A 27,462-nucleotide genomic window follows, 5' to 3' on the forward strand; every position below is an offset into this window, starting at 1 on the left:
GCTGACAGCATTTTGCAGAGGAATGGAGACATCACTGACTTGGCCCTATCACCTAGCAACTTGTGATAACCAAGGTTAGTTGCTGAAGCAAGAAAAAACAGCTACCTGATGAGACGCTTGTATTACCGACTTTTAAAATACCTTTTTCGTGCAATGGGCTTAAGAGAAAACGACTAATGGAGCGTCTAAATTATCACGTATGAATTCAGCAAATTTGAAAGCGCAAGTGTAGCCAAATCTTCGGGCAGTGTGGAGAACTGTTGGGTCTGCCAGCCCTGACTCCCATTTCCAACTGTTCTGCACTAAAAGCAGCTCAAGTATGACGAGATCCGCCCGTGGCTGCGCTCGGCAGAGGGGCAGTACCGGCTGCGAAGAGGAAGAGAGGGGCAGCACCACCGCTGAAAAGGGGGCACGGGTGGCGTAGGCCCGGCGGCGCAGCCCCCCCGGCGGGACACGGCCCTTCCCCGCCGTGTCCCGCCAAAGGCCGAGGTGGCAGGGCTCCATAAAGGTGTCCCCCGCCTAGCGGCCGGGCACAATCGGAGCGCCTGAGAGGGGCGCAGCACACCGGGCCCTCCTCACTTCTCCCCAACGCCTCTTCCCGCCCCGCCCTCACGTGAGGGCCGCGGGACCCCGGAGGACCCGGGCAACCTCGCGCCGCTCCCCTCCCCCGCCCCGGTGATACCGACGCTCGTCCACCCGCCAGCCAATCGGGAGAGTGGACTCGCTTCTCCCCGGCCTCCCATTGGCTCGGAGCGCGGGGCGGCGCGCGCCCGCTCGCCCGCCCGCCCGCCGCAGTGGAGCGGCAGCCCCGCCGGCCGCCCCCCGGCCCCCTCCGCCGGAGCGCGGGGCGGGCGCGCGCCCGCCCGCCGCAGTTCTGCAGTCCGCTGCTGCCGCCGCCGCTGCGCCGGGGCTCGCGCACGCTCCAACCGCCGCAGTAGCCGGGTCTCGGCGGGGCGGGGCGGGGCCGGGCCGCGCCGTGCGGCTGCAGCGCGCTCCCCGCCGGTTGCGGGAGGAGGTGGGAGCGGCGGGGCCGGGCGCCGAGGTGACTGCCCGCCGGCAGCGGGGATGCTGCTGCTGCCGCCGCCGCTGCCGCCGCCGCCGCCGCTGCTTGTGAGGGGAGAGCGGGCGGCCGCGGCGCCTGGCGGCATGAGCAGCGGCGGGAACGTTCCCCGAGCCCCACGGCAGCGCTAGGGGCCCCTCCCCGCGCCGGCCGCCACCTGCGAGCAGCGCCGGTGGGTTCAGCCCGCCCGGAGGCGCAGCGCGAAGGAAGGCCGGCCCCGCCAGGGGGGCAGCCGGACCGGCCACAAACCGCTGCCGCCCGCCCGCCCTCTTCCTCTTCCTCCTCCTCCTCGATCCGTGGCGCTGCCCCTGCGGCCCCCACCCGCCCGTCCGCTCCCGGGGAGGCGGCGGGGCGGAGGGAGGGGGCGAGCGGAGCCCCCTCGTCACCTCCTCGCTGCCCGGTCCATGGGAGGAGCGGGCCGTCCCCCTCTGGGAAGCGCCGCCGCGGCTCGCCGGGATTGAGCGGACGGCCGGCCGCCGGCGCGGAGGGAGGATGCCACTGCTCCGAAAGGTGCTGCGGGTCTCCAATCGCTCCATGCTCGCCTTCATCTTCTTTTTCTCCTTCTCCTCCTCCTGCCTCTACTTCATCTATGTGGCCCCCGGGATCGGTGAGTCGGGAACCGCCCCCTCGGGGCGGAGGGGGGGTGAAGGGGGGCGGGAGGGGCCGCGGCCCCCTCGGTGGGGCTCACCCACCTCCCCCGGCCTGGCGGGTAGGGCACGGGCGGCGGCGGGCGAGGGGCGTCTCGGGTGTGGAAACGCGGACCCCTCTGCCGAGGGAGGGGGTCAGGGCGCCTGACGAGGGCCGTCGGTAACGTGTGTTAATCTCGCATCTTTGTTCTGTCGGTTTCAAACGCTCTAGAAGATTCATCTGCCATCGCGAGGTAGGTAAATGCTGTTCTTGCTTCCCAGGCCGGAAAAGTGAGGCAAAAAAGCATCTCACCGTTTCATCATGTTACAAATTAACGGTAGAAGCCAGCAAAGAACTGCAGAACTGCCTGCTGGAGTCACTTGATTGCATTCATCTTTAAATCGTTAGTAACTGCATCAATAATAAAGCACGTGTGATCAGAAATTAAGAGCTAATGTGAATATTTGTTGTTTACTTCTGTCAATGGGTTCTCTCTTCACAGGCTTTACAGTTTGTTCACTTCCACTTCTGAAAGAATCACTTCAGAGGGGAGGCAGTTTAAGAAAAGCTACGTAAAATAACTCTGCAAGTCTGGGTCAGACAAAAAAACCTGCGGTTTTTCTTAGTTCACTCTTCTGCTGTTTCTGGGAGACCATCAGGCTTTTTCTCACCTGATAAGCCTTTCAGAAGTGCTTAGGTTTACCCCTGAGCTAAGGCCAGCGATATCCTGTATGGTGCTCTGTGATGTTTCACTATGTTGGGTGTCTGTTGGCTAGGCAATGTTTTCCTTTTTTTCCAGGGAGCATTACCACTTTTTCCTGCACTTCTCCTTGCTTATCAGGTGCTACCTACATACCTGTAAAACCATCTCACTCTTTGTCCTCAGTGCTTAAAACTTCTTCCTCATTACTACAAAATGTCAACATTGATTTGACTACCGAATCTGCAGGAATTGTTTCGTGTTGACTTGTGTTTTTATGCTGTTCAGCTTCCTCTTGTTCACAATTTTTTATTTGATTTGTAAACCCTTTCAGGGTGCAATTGCTTCTCCTATACCTCGAGCACTTCATACAATATTGACGTGTCTCTCAATTACTATTAGAGTTCAAATAAATATAAAAAAGTATTGGGGGAATATATCATGAGTTGGAGTTCTTGAGTTTTATGTCCATCAGTGTTTCCCTGCTGAAAGGGATGTAGTTTAGTTTTCTAAGTGAGAGAACGATGCTGCTAGGGTCCATTTAGACATCTTAGTTCTATGAGATGCTAGTGTAATGTCAGAGTAGACTTAAATTACAAGCAGTTGGTGTATGATTTAGAAAGCAAAATACAGTTTCCGCATCTTTGTTAACATCTTGCATAATATATGCAGCTGGAGTTTTACTTCATTATTTAAATGTTTCTTCTTCAACGGATATCTTCTTAGAAATACATCTTCTTACTAAACAAGGCTTATGCAGTACCTTGTTCAGAACTGGAGCCTGTAGTGATGAGACTTTTCTTTCCTGACTTCATCTTGCTGCTCAGCTATTGGCGTTTACATGTCTGTTCAGTTTCCTTTGTACCAGGAGTGAAATGAAATCACTGCTTTGCACCAAAAGTGTTTGTGGTGTAGGTTATTTAGGTGTGATCAACCTTAAGGAAAAAAATCATAGACTGGTCTTTCTTGCTATCTCAGACATATGTACTGCAGTTAGACCTTTTGAGCTGTGGTTTAACAATAGAAAAATCTTCAGTAGTTATACAAGTTTGTGAAATTATAGCCCTTTCTGGCCACTGATCAATGGTGTGGTGCCCTAACTCTGTATGCAGTTGTGCTGTAAACTCATCCAGTTCAAACAAATCAAAACCCTGCAATACTGGAGTTATTCTTTGTGCCTCTTCTTGGATCCAGTTTGGAATGCTACGATGCTGTGCTGGTCTTACAGGGGGAGGGAACACAGAAAATGGTAAAGGAAGGGGAAATAGGAAAGTTTTACACTAGTAATCTCAGCCTGTCAGTTTGCAGATGTGATGATGATTTCCCAGGAATTTGCTCCTGGAAATGTTACTGTGTAGAATGGAGAGAAAGAAGGTCAAATATCTTGAAAGCAACCCGCATCCTGGCAGCATTCATGGGGAAAATGTAAGTTGTAAGAATGGAAGATTTTAAAAAAACCCAGTAACACCCCATCCCCCAAGTCTATAGGCAGATGATTCATCTGATAATCCTATGCTGTATGCTCAAGCCATCTGCATATTGTGATAGAAGAATAGAATATTCCAGTGTGCTTGCTCCTTTCCACTGAGTGTGATGAAATGGGTATATCTAGGTCAAAACTGATTGTGTGTGAGCAGAGGAGGAGGGTTTAAGATGGAAGTTCAGCCACCTTACCTGTTAGCAGCTTTTCATGATATATATTCTGCAGTTAAGTCATAAGTGGTTGGGATCTGTCATAATTTATGTGTACAGATACATTTTAGTGAAGATGTTTTGGTTCATCAGAACACTTCCTTCCTCAGCAAGCTACAAGGTGCAGTGGCAGAGAGGAGAAAAGTTCTGTGTTGTAGGGAACTGGAGCTGCTCCTAGTTCTTCCTGATGGTCAGAGGAACTGAAAAGAGAGGGAGAAGTTAGACTGCCAAATGTTTTATGGAGCAGCAGCAGTGTACTGGAAGGTAGCAGGGCAAAAATAAGTGGGTTATGTACTAGAACAGCTTCCTGAGATGTCAAAGATGAGTGAAAATTTGAATTCTTAAGGGCTGATAGAGTGGAATTCCCTCCTAGCAAGCAGTTCATGGCTTATCAAAGGGAGGAGATGTCTGCACAAGTAAGCCCTTAACACTGGGAGAATTCTCAAAGAGGTCATCTCGTTCCCTTTGTCCTTCACGCTAATTAGAAAATGGAGTTACTGCATTTTTTAGCAAAATTGCAGATTTTATGACAAATGCAGTTTGGGTCAATTTGGAATACTGACAATTTGTTTAGAGGGAAAAATCTTAATTACTTAAGGTCTTTAATTATTCCTGTTTAACATTTAAATGTTTTTATTTGCACAATAATTACTTGTATATCACTTTTTTTTTTTTGTAGAGGCCTCTCAGAAGGTTAGTTCTTTGGGAAATAGAAACTTTTTGTTATCTCATGTATTTCAGAATGAGGAGAGGAAAAGCATTTAAATTTCAGGTTTTCAGACACAGAACAGCGTTTTGAGACTAAGACATACAATTTTCCACATAATATAAAAATACAGGTTTTATGTGGTTGAGAAGAATTCATACGCTATGTTGGGGTTGTTCATGTGCCTCCTTCCCCTCTTCTGTAAGAACAGAAGATGGGATGAGGTAGACATGACTGTAACCCTGCTTCAGCAACCTGGTGGTCCTGTGATAGTCAGAGGATCTCAAGCACAGAAGCAGATGGATTTTGAACTGCTGACTAGAGAAGACAACTATTTTTCAGGTTTTCATTTTCCCTGTTTAATTGAGGTGATGCTTTGAAGCAAAACCTAGAGGAATAGGATGGCAAGGTAAAATGGTAGAAAACATTTTAAATGTTTAAAATTTAAAAAAATCTCATTTAAATGTTCAAATTATACTTCTATGGCTCAGGTATTTGATGGAAGCAGATAAAGAGGTGCTACTTCTCCAGAAAGACCACTTTTTTGACAGTACCACATGTGGTGCTCCTTCTCTGGTACGTGAAATTAAAAGATACAAACTGAAGTTGCTGAATTCGTCAATGAAGATGGCCTGTGATTCTGAAACTTCACTGGAAGTTTCAAATATCCCTGTATACTGCAGTTAGAGACTGAAGAAGCTAGCTGAGAGCAGGGATCTCTGGCACCAATATGTTCTTTTTTAGTGTTGTAGGTAACAGTACTGATAAAAGGGACTTGGATAGTCGATGTCTGGTGCTGACAGCTGTTCAGAATGTTTACTTAGGTTGAAGTTTATGTCATGGAAAGGATCCAAAGATGAGGAGAGTAAGACAAAGTAGCAAGGCAGTGGTGAACAAGAGAGGGCATTTGCTGATCTTATTTCACTGCCGAGCCAATCTGAGTATTGTCAGAGAATTTTTTAACTTTGCTTTTCCCATTTTCCATCAGCATCATTACTGAAATCCTATTGGACAACATAACTGGTCTCAGAAAATTATCTCTTATTCATCTCTGGGCTATTCCTTTTTGTCTGACTCCATCAGAGAACCTGTACCAGGTTGGGTGGAAGAGTACCTTAGAGCTCCCAATACTGTAGTCAGTTGCAGTCTAACTTGGCCAGCTTGGACATGATGACCTTTGTAGTTCTCATAAGAACTGGTTATGGGACAGTGCAGTGATTAGGGAAGATGCAGTCTGTCTTTGACATCAGTAACTAGAAATCCTGAACAGTGGAATGAGATTGAGGAGGAAAAAAAATGCTACTGTTTTCTCTCTTCTGGTCTTCTGCTTCTCTTACTAAAACTTTACTACTTCTCTAGCAATCCTAACCAAAGGGCAGCTGTGCAGGCTAGGAGGAACTTTGAAACATCATACTTTGATATCAATCTATTTCCTGTTCTGTTATTAGGAAATAATTTTCCTAATAGGAAAGGACGCTATCACTTTTTTTTGAACTTGTGTAGAAATGGAGGAAAGAGCTGAAAATGCTATCAGCAACATAAATGGTTGCCAGGTGCTGAGCCCATAGATATGGGCACAGCCTTTGTGCTAATGTTTTTTTGTTCCTGGCATGCCTGGTAGTTGTGGTATTTCTAAGGACTTGCTGGTTGATCATAGAGTAATTAAATTGGCAGGGACCTCTGGAAGTCATCTGATCCAAACTCCTGCTGAAAGCAGATCCTACTAGATCGGATTGCCCAGGGCCATGTCCAGTTGAGTTTTGAGGTAGTCCAGGGATGGAGATTCTGCAGTCTCTCTGGCAAATGTGTTCCAGTGTTTGACAACTGTGAGAAAACTGTAATATGTAATTGTAATTTCCCACTTGCACCTTGTGTTCATTGCTTTGTATCTTTTCTCTGTGTACCTCCAAGTGTTCAATTTAATCTTCCTTATACATTTCTACTATGTAGCTGAAGACAGCAAAAAAATTTATCCTTCCCTTAGCCATTCCTACTTAAGACTGAGCAAACCCATTTCTTTCAGTTTCTACTCAGACATCATATACTCCATTTTGGAAGCTTTCCTCAGGGCTTGTTCTAGTATGTTAATGTCTGTCTCTTACTGGGATCCCCAAACTGGACACAGTACCCCAAATATGGTTTCACAAATTGCTGAGTGGCGAAAAGTTGCTCCTATTGATCTGCTGATTATGCTGTTGCTAATACAGGGCAGCATACTGTTGTTTGCCACGATGTTACATGGATGGTAGTACCTTGTCTGAGGGTTTTGTAATCGAGCGTATATTTTCAAGGCAGTAGGTTTATTGCAGCTAAAGGGCTGCACTGAAATAGGAATAATACAACTAGCCTGTTTAAAACAAAAATCCTGTGTTACTCCCCTCCTTTGGTGCTGTGTGGAAATACCATATGATAAAAGGCTGATGGTTTCTGCAGGATGTGGTCGATGTTCATAGTTTTTTTACTGCTATTGCCTTCTTTTACTCCTTTCCTAGGGAATTGTTCTCATGGGTCTCTTACAAGCTTCTTGAGTGAATGAAACTTGTCTATCCCTTTGTTTCATAATTTCTGCAGGGAAATGTCTGTACTACAGACCTGGTTGTTGTTTGGGAGCTATTTTCAGCTATATTATTTTACTAAGGTTCACCTGTTACTACAGGCTTCATTTGGAGGCAAGTGGTCACAAGTGTGTCCCCCAGGGCTCGGTTTTCGGGCCACTCCTGTTTAACATCTTTATTGATGATCTAGACAAGGGGATCGAGTGCACCCTCAGTAAGTTTGCAGATGACACCAAGTTGGGTGGGAGTGTTGATCTGCTCGAGGGTAGGGAGGCTCTGCAGAGAGATCTGGACAGGCTGGAGCGATGGGCTGAGGCCAACTGTAGGAGTTTCAATAAGGCCAAATGCCGGGTGCTGCACTTGGGCCACAACAACCCCCAGCAGCGCTACAGGCTTGGGCAGGAGTGGCTGGAGAGCTGCCAGTCAGAGAGGGACCTGGGGGTATTGATTGACAGCCGGCTGAACATGAGCCGGCAGTGTGCCCAGGTGGCCAAGAAGGCCAATGGCATCCTGGCTTCTATCAGAAATAGTGTGGCCAGCAGGGACAGGGAAGTGATCTTGTCCCTGTACTCGGCACTGGTGAGACCACACCTCGATTACTGTGTTCAGTTTTGGGCCCCTCACTACTAAAAGGACATTGAATTACTCGAGCGTGTCCAGAGAAGGGCAACGAAGCTGGTGAAGGGTCTGGAGCACGTGTCGTACGAGGAGCGGCTGAGGGAACTGGGGTTGTTTAGTCTGGAGAAGAGGAGGCTGAGGGGAGACCTCATCGCCCTCTACAGCTACCTGAAAGGAGGTTGCAGAGAGCTGGGTATGAGTCTCTTTAACGAAGTAACAAGCGATAGGACAAGAGGTAATGGCCTCAAGTTGTGCCAGGGAAGGTTTAGACTGGATATTAGGAAGTATTTATTTACAGAACGGGTTGTTAGGCATTGGAATGGGCTGCCCAGTGAGGTGGTGGAGTCCCCATCCCTGGAGGTGTTTAAGAGTTGGGTTGACATAGCGCTGAGGGATATGGTGTAGTTGGGAACTGTCAATGTTAGGTTAATGGTTGGACTGGATGATCTTCAAGGTCTTTTTCCAACCTAGACGATTCTGTAATTCTGTAATTTCATTAGCTGCAGTGGTCTTTTTCTAGCTCACATTGTAGTTTTTCACTTTAGTTCCATGAATTACAACCAAACCATTTAACAGAAAATATTTAATAAATTTTCTGCTAAATAGAGTCTTCCCTCTTGTGCAAAGAGGAGTATGAGACTTACACATTCTTCTTCTTGATCACTGATTTCCAGTGATCAGAAGTTCCTTGGCATTCTGACTAATGGCTTGAGCTTATTATGAACTGAGGCAGTTTCATGAGTAAGTCTTCTGCCTTATTCTGGGAGGTGCAAAGATTTTTCCATGGTGTTGGCCCAGCACAGTTGTTCCTAGCACCTGATGCTGAATAAATTATTGCAGTGCAGACATACATGACTGTCTTTCAATTTATCAACAGATAAGCTTTGACTAAACATGCATATTTTTCTGTCAGAATCAGTTGTTTTGCATCTTTATCTGAGTTTTCCTAAGGCCCTTAGGTATACTTAGTTATTAGTCAGCAAACTTGCCTGCATAAGATTTCGTGGAGTATTCATTTTGTGGTGTTGCTCTTAGTTGGAAAAGGGGAAAAAAATATAAGCGCTTATGGTGTGCAGCTAAGTTCACAAGGACAAAGTAATTATGAGACCTCACATGAAATGAATTTTCACTTAAGCCAGCCAGTAATGTGAATGTGTTCTTCTCATCTGTTGAGGAGGAGAAACTGTATGCCCGGGAAACATTTATTTGAACTCTGGTGCTTTACTGTCATGGCCAAAGCTCTAACCATTTCCACATCTGTCTGTGGTGAAAGATAGTTTATCTGCTGGCATTTCATTAATAACACTGTTTCTACAAGTGACTATCTCTGCTTGCTTTTCTACTTTTGGGTAATTCTTTGTATTCATATTATGCATTGGTATTATGGGGAGCAGCATGCAATGATTGTGCATTGTGTGGGATCCAGTGCTAGATTCTTGTGAATACAGTGCAGAGGACTTTCAGATATAAACGATACTTTTTTGCAGGGTAACCCCAGTGCTCAGTTCGCTTTCTTAAATTTGCAGTTGTCTTTTACCATTGCTTTATTGTGCATGTATTCTTTTTTATTTAATGATACTTAGAATATTTGATTTACAGATACTACAGTTTTCTATTTTTCTCAGTAACTGAACTCATTAAAACAAAATTCTTGAAGAGTTGGCAAGGCTTAGGCTTAAAATGTCACTATAAAACCATTTAATTGTTGATGTCCAAAGTCAGCCTGCCTAGAACAGTCTTCACTGAACAAATGTCTTAATGAAATTTAATTATGAGTTTTAAAGTTGGAGTTGAATTTTGCTAAAATAGTAGAAATTCAAGGAAAAATATTTACTTTCCTGATTGAATCTGTCTTGAGTGGAGTTGTATTGTTGCTGGTTACAGCAATACTGATTTTTAAATTTCTGTAGGATACTGTTGCAAAATTAGCTATTGAATTATTGCTATATGATCAACTAACAGCCTGAGATTGGAGGACAGACTAATATCAAATGTGTTAGAAATTGTACTGAACATTGTATCATTTATCATGCTTAAAAATATTGCTAGAGAAATAAATTTTTATTTAAATGTTGTTTTTTTCACCCATAAATGGAGACTTGTCAATGAGATTTCCTCTTTTACTGGCTTCAATAAACAGTGAAATGACATTTATTCAATTCCTCAGGCTTGCAGTCAGAGGACTCATCCATTTGTCATGTCCTCTGTAGCAGTGAGTATACAGAGATTCTGGAGTATTGAAAAAACACCACCACTAAAAGCAATTTTGAAGCCTTTCTGTTGTAGCCAATACAGATTCGTCCATCTGTATCATATGAATGATCACTGTTAGCCGCCAGAAACATGGATAGTTTTTGGTGTTTTCAGTAGATTGAGTTGATCTGTATCTTTCTAATATATTTTTCTTACAAGGAGGTATACATACGCAGACTCAAATGCAGTCTCACCATCCCTATGAAATAAGTTTGGATTTATTGTTAAATTAAAAAAAGTGCAAAATTGGTATTAAATATTCAACAACAAATCAAGTAAAAAATATGTTTCAAGGCATACAATTTTTAGCTTTTTTCTGGTTGTTGCATATGTTTAAAACCAACTTCTGACAAGTGTGTAAAAATAAATAAAATCCTTTGGAGTTGAACACTTACTATAGGATTTATCTGTTTACTGTAAATTTCAGTTTGTGAATAGGACCCAGTGTACAGCAGTCTTATGTTACTTTGGGTATCATCCTTCACTGCATAATTGTTTACTGAATCTGTTTTACAGACTAAGGTCCCTATCCTGTAGTTGTGGAAAATATTCCTAGCTCCTAGAATTGTGACTGTGATGTTTTAGAAACAGTCTTCAGCTGAGCTCTACTTACTGTATATTTAGATTAGTTTGTAGAATTTAATCTTGAACACGTTTGTGTTAATTTGCCATGCATGAATTCTGCCAATAGTGTATTTATAACTCTAGTATTGCTGAGAATAATACCATATAACCTTGAGATGAGAAGAGATCCATGTGGGACTTGTTCTAGAAATGTCCCCCTGAGGTGATTCCCCATCTACAATTACTAGTGGAGAACTTTCTGTTAACCCATTCAAATCCCTGTCGGTTTTTATGCGATGTGTTGAATGTGCTTTTCAGAAGTCCAGTGAAATCAGGTGTTGACTAGCAAATGAGTAACTTTAGGGGCAGTGGTCATTTGATGAGACCTATTTTCTGTAAAGCTGTGTTTATTGCATTTGAATTTTGCAGCATCCCTGGATTCTCTAGGAAGTGTCTCTCTTGTCTGAGCTTTTCAGTACTTCTTTTTTTTTTCCCCCAGAAGATCAGTGTATAATGTTGCTACAGCTGCTCTGATGATCATCTTCTCACTTTTTAAGTATGGGGGTTGTTTACTTTTTTTGCTAATTGCTTTGAAAGTGTTCTTGAGATAAGGCTTTTTTTATTGAGCGTTTTTGTGTTTTAAGGTTTTTTTGTATGATAAAAAACTTCATTTCTAAATGAAATTTGTGATCTCCAAGTCTGTTCATCTTTTCTTCTTTGGTATTTAAGAAATCGTAGTTTGTAATCTAATTAATGCTTTTCTGACTATCTTGTTAAAATAATCACAGTTCTGACTTCCTACTGTTCTTCAGAATGTTAGTCATTGATCCAGTTTAACTTCAGTTGTTCTGTTGTATACTTTACTATGTTGATTGCTTCTAAGTGCATGGCACATTGTTTTAGCTTTCCTTTGGTGTGTGTGTGTACAGCATGATAAACTACTAAGTTTCTATGCAAAACTGTGTTTTGTGCTTTTTCTGTGAAGCTAAGGGATGATAAACTAATGCAGTATTGTGAGGAGTGCTTTAATTTTTGGTGTAGTGCTTGGAAGGAGCTTGATTCCCTAATGGAGAGTGATGTGTGAATGTTTTTTTCTTTAAAAAAAGGTGTAAATTGTCCTCGGTTGAATATTTAAATAACAGGAAGCTACCTGATGTAAAACATTGAGCCATTTTAACAGATGTTTTTATATTTTAAGAATTAATGCATTCCCCCTCACAATGCTCTTGTTTTCAGTCTAACACATAAAACTATTAATAACTAGTGAGCTATAAAAACGGGAGACAAAAAATGATCCATCTGATATTTTTAACATCTCTGAAATACAGGATGATCCCTTTAATGCTGTAATGTGCTTTATCAGAATGAGTTTTAAATAATGCCCTGAAACCAGGACTTTTGATGATGTGTGGCTGTGTGTCCATGATTGCTGATACAGATCTGGATCAATTACTAGTGAAAATTTAATCTGAATTAGGTATGAGCTAATGCTCACACTGCAGTTGCTTTAGGTGGAACACTGAGTATGGTATTTATTCCAAGGTGTCCTGTATGGGTGTGTTGTTTTATATCCTACGCTGTACTTCCCATTTGCTTACCTCATAAATGATGTGACAGTCTGGATTATATATGTTTCTTGAATCAGAAGTGCTGTTTCTTTCTTACTTACTAGGCACCATGTATAAGGAGAATATGAATAAAACTACTTCTAGGTGATTACATTGTTAGATGTTTTCTTTGGTTAAATGTGAAATTTTGCCTTCCTGGTTTGTGCATTGCCTTGCACTGTGACAGAAGAGGTGGTTGGTACAAACACAGAAAGACAATAGTGGAAGGAAATCACAGAATAGATGAGATTGGATGGGACCTATAAAGGTCATCTGTTCAACCCCCCTGCTTAAGCAGAGTCAGCTGGAGCCCATTGCCCAGGGCTGTGTTCAGATGGCTTTAGAGTATCTCTGAGGATAGAGACTCCACAACCTCCATGGGCAACCTGTGCCGGTGCTGGGTCACCCTCACGGTAAAGAAGTGTTTCATGGTCTTCACGTGGGACCTCCTGTGTTTCAGCTTGTGCCCATTGCCTCTGGACCTGTCACTGGGCACCACTGAAAAAAAAGCCTGGCTCTGTCTTCTTTGCACACTTCCTTCATATGCATTTTATAGATATACACCTACCCTTTACATACATTAATAAGATCCCCCTGCACCTTCTCTTCTCCAGGCTGAGCAGTCCCAGGTCTCTCAGCCTTTCCTCATAGGAGAGATGCTCTAGTCCCTTCATCATCTTCATGCCCTTTGTTGGAGTCTTTCAAATATGTCCACATCTCTGTTCTACTGTGGAGCCCAGAACTGGACACAGTCCTCCAGGTGTGGTTTCACCAGTGCTGAGTGAGGGCTGGGAAGGATCACCTCGACCTGCTGGCAACATTTGTCCTAATGCAGCCCAGGATGCCATTTGCCGCCTTTGCAGCAGTGGCACATTGCTGGCTTATGCTCAATTTAGTGTCCACCAGGACCCCGAGGGCCTTCTCTCTCTGCCAAGCTGCTTTCCAACTGGGCTGCCCCCAGCACATATTGGTGCATGGGGTTGTTCTGCCCCAGGTGCAGAACTTTGCACTCCTCCTTGTTGAAATTCATGAGGTTCCTGTCAGCCCATTTCTCCAGCCTGTTGAGGTCCTTCTGGATGGCAGCACAGCCCTCTGGCATAACTTACCCTGGTTTTGTATCATAAGCAAACTTTCTGAGGGTACACTCTACCCCATCATCCATATCACTAATGAAGATGTTAAACAGGACTGGACCCAATATTGACCCCTGGGGTACACCATTAGTCACTGGCCTCCAACTAGACTTCATGCCACTGATCCTTGCCCTTCAGGCCCAGTCAGACAGTTTTTGATCCACCTCACTTGTTTGCTCATCCAGCCTGTACATGAACAGCTTGTCTACAAGGATCTTAGGGGATACAGTGTGAAAGTCCTTACTGAAGTCCTGATAGACAACGTCCACTACTCTCTCCTTATCTACCAGGCCACTTATTTTGTTATATAAGTTTCTCAAGTTGGTCAAGCATGACTTTACCTTGGTGAAGCTATGCTGACTACTCCTGATGATTTTCTTGTTGTTCATGTACCTCAAAAATGGTTTCCAGGATTAGCTGCTCCATCACCTTCCCAGGGGTTGAGGTGAAGGTGAGTGGCCTTTAGTTCCCTGGGTCATCTTTCTTGAAGATAAGGAGTGACGTTTTATTTCCTTCAGTCCTCAGGCACTTCTCCCAGTTGCCATGATTGATCAAAGATTGTCAAGAGTGGCCTCGCAATGACATCTGTCAGCTCCTTCAATACTCATGGGTATATCCCATCAGGGCCCGTGGACTTACATATGTCTGGTTTGCTTAAGTATTTCCTGACCTGATCATCTTCCACCAAGGGCACATCTTCCTTACTCCAGCCTTTCTCCCTGTTCTCTGGGACTGGGGATTCCTGAAGGCCAGTCTTGCTAGTAAAGACTAAGGCAAAGGTGGCATTCAGTACCGCAGCCTTTTCCATGTCCCTGTCTCGCTGAGCAATGAGTCCACATTTTCCCTATTAGTCTTTTTGTTACCTATGTACTTAATAGAAACTTGTCTTGTTGTCTTTGACATCCCTGGCCAGATTCAATTCCATTTGTGCTCTAGCTTTTCTAACTGCATCCCTGGATGCTTGGACATTGTTTCTGTATTCCTCCCAGGCTACCTCTCTTTGCTTCCATCTTCTGTATGCTTCATTTTTGTGTTTGAGTTTGGCTGGGAGCTCCTTGTTCATCCATGCAGGCCTTGTGGGATTTTTGCCTGGTTCATATTTATTGACATGGACCTCTCTTGAGCTTTTGAAGGTGGTGATCCTTGAGTACTATCCAGCTTTCCTACCTGCCTCTTCCTTCAAGAGCCTTATCCCATGGAACTCTTCGGAGCAGATCTTTGAAGAGGCCAAAGTCTGCTCTCTTGAAGTCCAGGGCTGTGAGCTTACTTTTCCTTCTCCTTCCTGCTCCCAGGATCCTGAACTCCACCATCTCATGGTCACTGCAGCCAAGGCTGCCTTTGATCTTCACACCCGCAATGAGCCCTTCCTTCTTGGTTAGTATGAGGTCCAGCATAGCATCTTCCCTTGTTGGTTCCTCTATCACTTGTGTTAGAAGTTACCATCAATGCACTCCAGGAACCTCCTGGTTTGCTTGTATCAGTCTGTGTTGTCCCTCCAGCAGATATTGGCATGGTTGAAGTCCCCCATGGAGGACCAGGGCCTGTGAATGTGAAGCTGTTTTCCTTCTGTCTGTAGAGGGCATGATCCACTTGGTTTTGGTGGACTGTAGGGGGACTATAGCAGACACTTCCTATACTGTCACCTTGAATCCTAACCCATAAGTTCCCTATTGGCTTCTCACCCATCCCCCTAGAGCATGACCACTGACTGAATTGGATGAGGGGGTTGGTGCATCCCATTCCCCGTCAGTGCATGTGCAGAACCCATGCTCCACCTTTTCCTCGTCTGTCATGCAAATGAGTTTGTGCAATACATGCCTTTCTTGGTCTAATATGCTAATCAGCTGATAAGATGAACTTAAAAGGTGACAGAAAACTTTGCTGTGTGTGCACCCACCACCCAAGATTACCCAACTTGAGACAACGCTGGAACCTGGAGTGGTGATCTGGACTCTTTCTCTCTTTTTCTTTTGTTTCCTTTCTTTTCTTATAGATTTATAAGAGACCACATTGCTTACTATCCTTTTACAAGTTTAAGCTGTTTCAACCACAAGGAAAACATTTTAACTGGTCATCTGGTGTCGTTTCACCTTAATTTAACCCAAGAGGATCACAGAACCTTTATGACTCTCTGGGCTCCCAGTCCGAGTTGTAACACCGTACGGCGTGCACTAGCATACAGGCACTTGAAGGATTTGTGATGACAACAGTGTTGACAAATACAGTGGTTTAGCTATTGCTACACAGTGTTTGCACAGTGTCAAGGATTTTGTGTTTCTCACTCTGTCCCATACAGCAAGTAGGCTGGGGGTGGGCAAGAGGTTGGGAGGGGATGCAGCTGGCTCAGCTGACCTGTAGCGACCAAAGAGATAATTCCATGCCAAGTAATGTCAAGCTCAGCAATAAAACTGGTGTCTTTTTTTTCCCCCCAAAGTATCTGTTGCTTAGGGGCTGGCAGGGCATCTGTCTCCTGGTGGTGAATTTGGCTGGGTTTGTTTATGTTTTTGTTCTTGTTTTTCATCACTTTTGCCCTTCTGATTCTTTCCCCCATCCCACTGCAGGGGAGTGAGCAAGCAACTGGATGGGGCCTTACCTGCAGCCAGGTCAACCTACCACACCTGATATATGTGAATTAAGGTTATGTTTCTATAAACCTGGTGTTCTGTGGTGTTAAAAACTCAAGTGATTTTGGCTTTTGGTACCATCTTAGAAAGGAGGATATAGCACACAGTCTTCCAGAGGTTATCTCCGAAATCTGTATTTACTAACTGATTTGTATTAAGAAAGAACTTTTAGTGTTGGAATAGGAAGATATTGAAGAGAAGATCTGTACAGTAATATGTGGGGAAAAGAGAAGGAAGGATACCAATTTGATAGATGTTAAAGTCAAGAAAGTAATTCTTTGTTAATTAGGAAAATTTTGTCCTATTTGAAAGGCAAAAATCCACTTTGCTTTACTTTCTGGGAAGCCTTGAATTTTAAAATTGTTTGACGGTAAATAATTGTTCTTGGAGGAACAGATCAAATTGCTTTTATGCAATTCCTAAAGGAGAAGATTTGTTGAGTAGGTATCTTCATATATGAACTCAAGAATTGTACCAACTCCCTGAAATGTTTAAAACAGATACCCTAAAAAGCCAGAATTTGAATGGAAAACTATGAATGTCAGAAAATAATTGGAACCCCAAAGTGCTACTTTACAGTGAATTGGGTTAAAACTTTGATAAGTTTTTGTGCAAGTTTTCTGTAAGAATATCTGCATGTTATCTGTTGTCTTGGATCCCAGTAAGAATCGTTCTTGTTGGATTTCCTACCTTTGTCATCAGGCCAAGGTTGTGGGTTTTTGTTTTGTTTCTGTTTTAGTGGCTGGGGGTCATGAGACGACTTCAGGATCATAGCAGCTGAGTAACTTTTGCACACATGTAAACTCTTGTTAACTAAAACAGCTAGTCATGCTGGCCAAGAGCTTGCACACCATGCATAGCACCTGACATGTTCAGAGCCCGTCTTGTAAGTGATAGTATTCTTTGTTTTAATACGGAGTTCTTTGAAAGCCAGGAGAGTCCCTCCATTCATTCTTTTAGAAACAAAACCATTATTGCAGGGTTTGCAAATAACATTCCTTAAAAGATTATGTTGGTATTTGTATCTCTGTGGATGTCAGTAGTATTGTTTGCTAATGTGGTGGAACTAGTCACTGTATTTTCCTCTGGAAATGCCCCAGTCCTTTATAAATGGTTCTCTTTAGCTCTAGTCTCTTTGTGTTGGGCTGTAAGAAGATATTAACTGATCTGGAGTTATTTGTGTCATGCCACTGGTGCTGGGTTGTCTGATGAAGTGGAGCTCCTGAGATAATTTTCTAATTTTCTTCAATATCTTTAGGCCAGATTAATCTTAATCGGTTGTTGTTCTAGTATGTTTAGTTCTTTCCTCCAAAGTCTCAGAGCATTTTTTGGTTAGACTGGTTACTAGTTACAGCAAGCCAAATATCTGCCAGTCAAACAGATGCTTAACACCAGTGAAGTGACAGATGATCCTGTTCACCTTCTTTGCTACCCAGAGTAAAAAGAGTTCTGCAAAGGGGATTTGTCTTTCCCTTTATATTATTTTTTGAGCTCTGTGAGTCCTGGATAGACATTTTCTTATTCAGACATAAATGCAGCTTCTTTTTCAATTTACTTTCTTCTGTTTAGGACAAAGAATTGTCTTGAGATTAGATTTGGGGCTTTGGGTTCAAGGCTGAGACAGAGGAATACTTCATGCTGTTGTTGTTAGAGAGTTGCTTAATTACTCAGAATGTTGATTTACTCATCCTTGATGCCTATAATAAATATTTCACATATAATTATCAAACATTAATACTTCGAGATTGTCAGTAATTTGTAGCAGCTGAATAGCAAAACAGCTGTTGGGAGTGAATGAACAGCAGTACATTTTGACAGCAAGTTGTGTTAACTAATGAGTAAAAAGGGGGACTATTCTCTGGGACTAAAAGATTTTCTAGACGTTTTTTGTCCTATATTGCTATGATGTATATATAGATGCATATATGAGAAATGTATCTACATATGAAAACCTTTTTATTGATAAATTCAGTTATTTCTTGGCACTGTCACTTGCTTTTTGTAAGTTAAAGAGAAATGGAAGAGTTGTATGAAGTGTGTATTGATATTTTATAATTTGGGGATTTTATATAGATCTGTCATTATGAATCCATTTTATTCTTTTGTTGTTAGGTTTCACTCTGGATCTTCATCTCAAAAGATTAACGTTCACTAGCTATGGATTGAGATATAGTAACAAATATTGAACATGTTATAAATGGATGTTAGAATAATTTGGCAATATTTTAATTCAAATTCAAAATTGCTTTTTGTTTTATCAGCAAACACGTATCTTTTTATGGTGCAAGCTCGTGGTATAATGCTGAGAGAAAATGTAAAAACAATAGGACACATGATAAGATTGTACACTAACAAAAATACTACATTGAATGGCACAGGTAAGAATATTTCTTATTTAACTTTATTTTTAAAAGAGCTTTATGGAGGGGAAAAAAAATCCAAACCTTAATGACATAACTTTATTATGAAAACCTAGACCCAAGTCCTACTTCTCTGTAACTGGAGTGAAGGCCAAATAGTTAAGTGTTCATCAGTTCACTTTAGTAGGAAATACTTGTAGAGCTGTAACAAAGATATCTTAATTTAATTATTGTTCCTTTAGTGCAGTAAAATGTTTTTTTAATCATGCTGCTAGGAATTTGTTACTTATGAAGTTATTGCTCTCACGTGCATGATGGTATGTTACAAATCCAGTGGACGACGTAGGTTTTTACAAAAATCCATTCCTCTTTTTAAGATTATCCTGAAGGAAACAATTCTAGTGACTGTGTTGCTCAAACGACAATGTATCTTCCAGAAAACTTCACTTATTCTCCTTACCAGGCTTGTCCAGAGAAGCTGCCTTACATGAGTAAGTTTTAAACTGACCTTAATGTTTATCTAGTAAATTGGATTGTACTTAAACCAGAATACAATTATTTTAATATAAAATAGAATTGCAAGGAGTCCAGATATATAGCAGAAAATAATGAATAAAATACATCTGAGAATGAACAATAATGCTTAGCAGAATTTTGCCTGTAACTATTGTGTTACTAAAGCTTTTGGCCTCTTTGCTAATTGCCTAATGTGTTTTAAATTTTGATTACAAATAATTTTACTTTCTACAAATTAAATACTAAGTGGGTTTATTTATATGTAGGAGTACTCTAACTTTATAAAATGTACCCAGAATTGCACATTTTGAGGATTAGTTAAAATTTTTCTTCTTGGAAATGGTATTCCTAATACAGAGATTCATGAGTCAAAAACTAGTTCTCAAATCTTCATCAGCTAATCACAGTTACCTCAATATATAGGAAATTGATCAAAATGGTGTAGTGAAGTGAGAATTGATGGAGGTAAGAAAGTGCTAAAGCCCTGTCATAATGAGGAATTAGTACTTACATAAGAAGTAAAAAATTGTGATCCTCAGGAAATTTTAAAATTAAGCTTTCAAACCCAGATGTTTAAGATCCCAAACTATTAAATAGAACTTGATTAGGTAATCCTAACTTTATTCATCTTTAAGCTAGAACCTAAACTGCTATTTTTATTTGAAAGTGTTTAGTTGCAGAGATTGACATGCAGAAATAAGAAACTAAGTTGAGTACTTTGGCACCATTGCTGTTTTGGTTTGCTGGGTTTTTATAAAACCTGTAATATCACAGCTGTCCCAGGTAGTGGTATTCCAGTGTATGTAGAAAGTCTTTCACAATTGTAGCAAAAAATGTGGCAGGTATTGCACAATTAAAGCAGTTACACAAACTGAGATTGGAAGAGTTCCTTGATGTAATTCAGTATCCTTAACCTGGTTTAATAATGTGGCTGAAAGGCTGTTGGCATGACTTTTTTTGTCTTCTTTCTGTAGACAAAGTATGGCTCTGTTTGGGGATATTCTTAAAAATTCTTGTTAAGGACTGTAAATTTTCATGTGAATTTCCCTTTCCTGCAAACTTGCCATTGTTCAGATTCAGAGAAAATTCTGGGCATTGTTTGCTTTCTTCTGGCTTGTAGGGAAGCAATCTTTAAAGACCAAGAGTTATGTAGGAGATGAGTTCTGAACATTGAAAAGAAAGAGACAAATTGCTCCTGGTGGTGACTGCTTTACCTTGACTTTCACCACTGATTGCTTGCTGTTAGAGACAGTTCTTATATTTAACCTTTATAAAATTGCAGTCCTTTGGCTAAAACAGAGTTCCATCTTAGAGACTGTTATTGAGTTTTCAGCTTTTTTCTCTGTATTAGGAATTGTTACATTATCAGAGTTGCTGTAGGAAGCAAGGGATGATTAAGTATAAATGGTTTTTTATGCTCTGTATTTGGAAGAAATCATGACTTGAGTCAGTAATCCATGGAATTACTTCAGTTCTAGTAAATGTTTTGTAGACAGACTTAATATTTTTGAGTGAAGAACTAATAGTAGCATTAGTATAGCTAATTAGTTAAATTGAAAAGTCTCATTTGGTGTCAGAATGTACCAACTGGAGAAGAAGAATCAACAACTTTTTGTAAATAAATGTTACTAGAAGTGACTACTCAGTAGTATCTGGCAGTATCTATTACACTAATGTTTATTTTACTTGCTATATTTAAAATCAAATAAATAAACTACTGATTTGTGAGAGAAAATTTGAAATAGTTTCTGAAGATATTTGTGATGCTGTCCAGAATGCTAACCTTTTGTCTTTTAGGCTAACACCTGACTTAAGCTGTGGGCTGTCATTCAGTGTGAGCAAGTAATTAAGTATTTAATGTAGCAGTTCAGATCCATATCATACCAATGTTGCTGACAGCCAAACTGAATTGCTGATGATTTTTTCTTCAAAGTAAAATAGTAAATTTTATTAGGCTAATCTAGGTTCCATTATAACTTTTTTAAAAACTCAACGGAGAAGTTTATCCAGTGAAGAGTACAGTAACGGTGCTTGCTATCTGTGTTTCTTTTCAATGCCTCCAAATTCTAAACTTTGTCTCTTACATTGTAAATATGCAGACATGGAGCCAAAAGTATAAACCACTTGCTGTTGCTTATGAACTTAAATCATGTAGAAAACTGTATTAAACCAAGTAACAATTAGCCACCATGTGATTATATCCTTATTTCAATCTCTTTTCCTCCAGAAATAGGGTTTGACTGTCAAAATCACGTGGATGTTCTTTTCTGTAATATTGCATGGGTAAACAAATAAAACTAAATTTACTCCAATAGTAAATGTTTTAGCTACTTTGGGAAAGAAATAAAAATTTTGAAAAATGTCAACTCTGGATAACCGGAGAAACAAGAATGATGGTTATGCTGATTGAAAAATGCATCTAAGTTAGTATTTTTAATGAGACTTTCAAGGGATCAGACAGTTGAATTCTGACATGTTAGTTCAAAACTATATTGGCTTCTGTGACCTGTTCTACTTGTATATTAGTCTGCTGTCCAGGAATGGAGGGATGAGGCAAGTTAGAAGGTACTAAGGTACCTTAGTAGGTCAGCCTACTTCTAGCATGTTATCTTAAATCATTGATGCAGATTTATTTGCAGATTTGTATTTAAAATTGCCAGAGTAGGAATGCGTTCTAGTCTACCATCCTTGTTATCAGTCTCATTGGCTATGTGCAATGCTACCAGAATTTGTCTATAGGTGTCCTTATTGCTGCTCTCTTTTCCGTTGTTGGTAATCTCTTTGCACTTATTCTGTCCTGCTTAATTTAATAGAGAAACCATAATTTTAATAGAAAATAACTCACTGGATAAGTTACTGTTCAGCAAAGAGTTTTATGTCTCACCCTTTGGTTTTCAGGTATACTTTTTTAATCACCATCTGTATATTTAATTCTAAACTAAATAAAACTTCTCTGAAGATTATTTAATGCAATGAAATGTTACAGGTGGTCCTGAGGAAGAAAGCTCCAGGTCCAGGGAAGAAAGCTTTTGACCTGCTTAATAGTCTAAGGTTATTATAGGAGTCAACTACTCTTCACTGACTTGCCAAATTTGTATCATGAAAGGAGTATGGTAAAATCGTGTTTTTTCCCAAGTACATATGCTCTTAAAATAGGACCAGCTAGATCTTTGTGTGTGTGACTCAGTCTCTCAGGTTATAAGCCACTGGTTGAGCACTGCTGTGCTAAACAAGGCACCTCTACTTCAAGATAGAAGCAGTACAAAACAGTTTTTAATCAGCATAATTTTAATACTGACCTGAGAGGTAAATGGAAAGCAGATCCGTTTTTTCAGTTACATGAAATAAAACCCTCATGTTAAGAATTTTTAAGCAGTCTGCTCAAGTCACTTCATGGCTTGTCTAAGAACTGGCTCTTAATGAGCTATAAGAAATAGCCAGATCTAGTTTCATAACCTCAGTATGCTGGCATTGAATATTCCTAAACCATTTTAAATAGATATTAGAAAAATCTATTTTGTATTTTTTTAAAAAAATTAATCAGTGGAGGAAGTTCTGCTGTCTCCAGAAGTAGTATATTCTAGTATTTCATCAACTGAATAGTTAAGCTTTTCCTAATGCTCAGTCTGAATTTACTTTCTTCTTTTTTTTTCCCCTCCATCCTGCAAGTTAGTCAGATTTCTTCTTGCCCTCCTTGATGCTTGGAAAGAAGTTGGTTACCATCTATCTACCAAATTATTCTCTCTCGCAAAAGACTTGTTTTCGTCAGTCTCTTCCTTTGTAGATAAACCAGTACTTTCAGCCTTTCTAGACTGCATATTTTCTAAAGTTCTTGTAATTCTTGATTTTTGTACTGTAGACTTTCTCTAATTTGATTTCCTTTTGAAGCATCGTAACTGGCTAAAACCCTGGTTACAAAACAAACTAGTAATTACCTTCTCTGCCTTTCATATAACAGTGGTTAATGTATTCCAGAAGGAGATTTGCCATTTTTGTGCAATTGCATTGCAGTTTATTGTCTCATATTAATAGGCAATCCATTACAGTCAAAATATCTTTCTGCATACTGCAGCATAACCAGGTATTTCCTGTTTTATGTGTGTATGCTTCATTTCTCCTTCAGTAACAATCATACTTTATTTTTAAATTTCACTCTATTGATTGCAGAATGTATCTGATTTGTTGAAATTATTTTGTTTGCTGATTCTGTTCTTCAGAATGCTTTCTGCTTCCTTGGCTTTCTTTTTTGCGGGTTATATAAGTATGTTTTACTGCAGCATGCTAGACAGTAATGGAAGTAGTGAATACTAAGCCCAGATATTTACTGGGATGCCTGTTCCTGCCCCCCACTAATGACAGGGAAATACTGCTGATTTCTGTTTGCCCATCTCCTGTGTACTTTTGATAGTACGAATATTTCAGAGTTTACTATAGCTACTTTTTAAACAGTCTAGAGGGCATTTCATCATGTCCTTTCAAATTAGAAGCACCTGCCTTATATAAATAGTGTTTTACCATTCCTCCTTCTTTTTTTCCTTTTTTTTTTTTTTTTTTATTTAAACTCTGTAAGCATCTGATCACATCTAAACTTTTTTCAGGAGACTAAGGCACCTGGGTCCTTTACATCACATGTTGTTTGCTTCTTTCTCTGGTGTAGTAATTGACCTTTATTTATCTTTATTTTCCTATTAGGTTCTATAAATAAACTAAAAGGTTCTTGTTGCTTCTCTGTCTCTTGGTAGTTGAAATTGATTTGTGATATATTTAATTTTTTAAATGTAATCTGTACATGTTCATACTGTACATACTGGTACTTTGTTGATTGCCCTCGTTTCTACTTTTTGTAAGATTTCTTTTTCAGGTTATTGAAGAGTTTCAGATACAACCGTAATGATGATCTAAGCTTTTTTAAATATTTTTTTTTTAAAGCTCCGTAGGATTAGCTTGTTCTGGTTTATATTTATGCAGCCTTTTTTCATCAACTGCCAGGTTTCCTTTTTCTTCTAAAATAAATAAATGAATGTGGATTTGCTTAAATCTGCTCTTAAAAGATCTTCCCATTATTGTAGTGTTCCTGATTCTTTTTTTCTATCACTCTTTTTAAAGTTACCTTCTACATTTACAAGTAGTTCTACATTTAATCATATCCAAAACTAAAATAGCTCTTGCAATATTTATCTATTAACTATCTAACAATAGTTATTCCTAGATGCTCCAAAAATTTCAGTCTTTCCAGAAGATTTAGATAGCTAGTCAACTCAGTGTTAAAACGTGAAGCAATCTTTTGAACACAAATGGGATCTTTTGGGTTATGAGCACAGGGGAGAAAATGGGAATGTTTTCTTTCATTGACTTAAAATTCAAACCCTCACCAAAAGACTTAAATTTTTAAACAAAAATAAGTAGAATATTTTATGGTGTCTGTCAGTTATTGCAAGATTTTTGTTTGATGATCTAGCGTAGTAGTTGCTGAAAAACAATTTGAGCTTCTGGTTAATGAGTGTTACAGTATTCTTCTCCCTAGATTTTCTTGATTCCTTCTGCTTCTGCTTTTGATAAGGTTATTTACTTTGAATCATTATCACCAGTTTAGAAATTTATACACATGCATAAGCTAATGACCGACAACTTTTAGCTATTGACTAAGTCTAAATACTTTCTCGTAATAAGTATTAACCTGATTTTTTTTGCTACCATATTGTGGTCTTTATTCACTATCTTGCTGAATTCCACAATCATCAGTAGCCATTTACGAATGCTTTTCCCATTCGGCTACATAGTTCTATCAGTGGAATTCTCAAATCCAGGTGCTTGCTGTAAATTGGTTTGATGCAGACAATGGTGAATTAGTGGATGAAGGCTGTACATGAAATGTGCATAATTATATAGAATGTCAGTTGAGGAAGTTTGAGTGTAGTGATGATGCATTTTGGTTTTTTTGTAGAAGTGCAGGTAGGAAGACACCCAGAATTTGAATATCAGTTCAGTAGTGCAGATGATGTGGAATTGTTAACAGTGGTACTTGGAAGGTGACTCTTAATTTTTTTGAATAGATACAGAAATCAAATTTGCTTGTCTGTGTCCTCTGAAATGAGTATTTTGCTTATAAGATTTATTGAAGGAATGTTTATGTGGGGAAATACTGAAATTCATTCTGTAAAAAGAATATTAAGAGGATAGAATAAATTGTTTCTTTTTTATCTGTAGGCAGTGTAACTACAAATTTCTGATGCTATTTGTCAATGATATACCTTGTAGCATTAGAGTTGTTGTCTTAACTGAAATAAATAAATACAGTTTTCTTCCTCTATTTAGGAGGCCTTATCGATGTCAATATGAGTGAAATTAGTTTTGATGAAATTCAGCAACTGTTTTCAAAAGATTTAGACATTAAACCAGGAGGACACTGGAAACCAAAAGACTGTAAGCCACGATGGAAGGTGAGATGCTGCTTTTCTCTTGGTTTTTTTCACATTGGTGTATAAGAATAGTTTACTATTGCAAGCACTCAGTTTTTTACTGCTATGTATTTTATATAGTATGTAGCATGTTATAGTATATGTATTATGCTATCTGTGCTCAAGAAGAGACTGAAGCTTGAAGAAAAACTTGAAATGGATTGACCAGAACTTCTAAAGGTTCATTAACTGTGGTTAATAAATATTTTATTATATAGATACAAACTATGTGTGTGTTGCTTAAAGTACAATTAGAAGCAAGTGAACATAAAAGGAAAATCTTATTTATATTTTACTCAGAATTTTTTTTGGTCATTGTTTGAGCAAAATTCCAGCACTCTTTCCTAGAGGGAACAAAAGTGCAAAACACCGAGCCAATTTAAATGCAAAAGTTGAAAAGTCTGTGTAAGCCATGGGAAACTAGATCTATATTGAAACATTAAAATTTAAAAATGCTACTATAATAGCTTAATATATATATAATATTTTGAAGGTGGCGATCCTTATTCCTTTTCGAAATCGCCATGAACATCTTCCAATTTTTTTCCGTCATCTGATACCTATGTTGCAGAAGCAGCGGCTGGAATTTGCCTTCTATGTTGTTGAACAGGTAACAGTATTTACTTAAAAAGATTCCTTACTAAAGGGGATTTGCTATTCTTCTCAAGATTTGGATGAGTCCAGAATTTAAAAATTGTTACTCTGCTGTTCTAATCATTTGAATGAAAAAGTTCAGTTCCATACCCCAGTTTAAGCAGTGGCCAGGTACATGTTGCTTTTCTTCAAATATGGATTGATAATTTATAGGTGTTAACACGGCCTCTTTGAATCTACTGTCATTGTAAGTTTTCAAGGACAAAACGTGGGGCTACATCTAGCTGGCAGCTGGTCACCAGCAGCGTTCCTCAGGGCTCAATTTTAGGGCCAGTTCTGTTCAATATATTAGTGATCTGGATGCAGGAGTTGAATGCACCATTAGCAAGTTTGCTGATGATACCAAACTGGGAGGTGCTGTTGACTCTCTTGAGGGATAAGATGCCTTGCAGAGGGATCTAGATGGATTGGGGCACTGGGTTATGATTAATGGGATGAAATTTAACAAGTTGAAATGCCAGATTCTGCACCTAGGACGGAGTAAAACCAGGTACAAGTATAAATTGGGAGAGGAGTGGCTGGATAGCAGCCCTGCAGAAAGGGATGTGGGGGGACTGGTCGGCAGCAGGCTCAATACGAGGCTACCAGAGGGCAAACCATGTCCTGGGGCATGTCAAACACAGCATAACCAGCTGGTCAGGAGAGCTGATTATCCTGCTGTGTTCAGCGTTGGTGCAGCCTCACCTTGAGTACTGTGGGCAGTTCTGGGCCCCACAATTCAAGAAGGATGTGACAGTCTTTGAATGCATCCAGAGGAGGGCAACAAAGCTGGTAAAAGCGCTGGAAGGCATGTCCTGTGAGGAGCAGCTAAGGACTCTGGGGTTGTCTAGTTTGGAGAAAAGGAGGCTGAGGGGTGACCTCATTGCTCTCTACAGCTTCCTGAGGAGGGGAAGTGGAGAGGGAGGTGCTGAGCTCTTCTGTCTGGAATACAGTGACAGGATGTGTGGGAATGGTTCAAAGCTGCCTCAGGAGAGGTTTAGACTGGATGTCAGGAAGCATTTCTTTACTGAGAGGGTGGTCAAGCACTGAACAGGCTTCCTAGAGAGGTGGTTGATGCCCCAAGCCTGTGAGTGGCAGAGGCATATGGTCAATGCCCTCAGTAACATGTTTTAGATTTTGATCAGCCCTGAATTGGTCAGGCAGTTGGATTAGATGATCCTTGTAGGCCCCTCCCAACCGAAATAGTCCAAATCTATTCTATTTGACTGTTTTAACAAGAAACAAAATGTAATGTTTCTCTCTTAGTTTGTATCAGTGTTTCTTTAACTAGTAATGTCATGCTGTATTAACCCAAACCACCCATATTTTGATACTTCACAGTTAGTAGTATGATAA

At 40.5% G+C, this 27,462-nt stretch overlaps 1 protein-coding gene across 1 annotated transcript in view; it reads left to right on the forward strand.

Annotated features, from left to right (window-relative positions):
* The first annotated feature begins 996 nt into the window (after positions 1-996).
* The window catches only part of B4GALT6 (beta-1,4-galactosyltransferase 6), a 34,768-nt gene continuing 8,302 nt past the window's right edge, over positions 997-27,462 (forward strand). Inside the window, exons 1-5 of the mRNA XM_074820310.1 lie at positions 997-1,667; positions 18,401-18,517; positions 18,877-18,990; positions 25,331-25,455; positions 25,967-26,083. Coding sequence (XP_074676411.1) covers positions 1,553-1,667; positions 18,401-18,517; positions 18,877-18,990; positions 25,331-25,455; positions 25,967-26,083 — 588 coding nt within the window. The 5' untranslated portion in view covers positions 997-1,552. The remainder of the gene's footprint in view (positions 1,668-18,400; positions 18,518-18,876; positions 18,991-25,330; positions 25,456-25,966; positions 26,084-27,462) is intronic.

Source organism: Strix aluco, chromosome 1, assembly GCF_031877795.1.
Source record: "Strix aluco isolate bStrAlu1 chromosome 1, bStrAlu1.hap1, whole genome shotgun sequence".
Classification (NCBI taxonomy): Eukaryota; Metazoa; Chordata; class Aves; order Strigiformes; family Strigidae; genus Strix; species Strix aluco.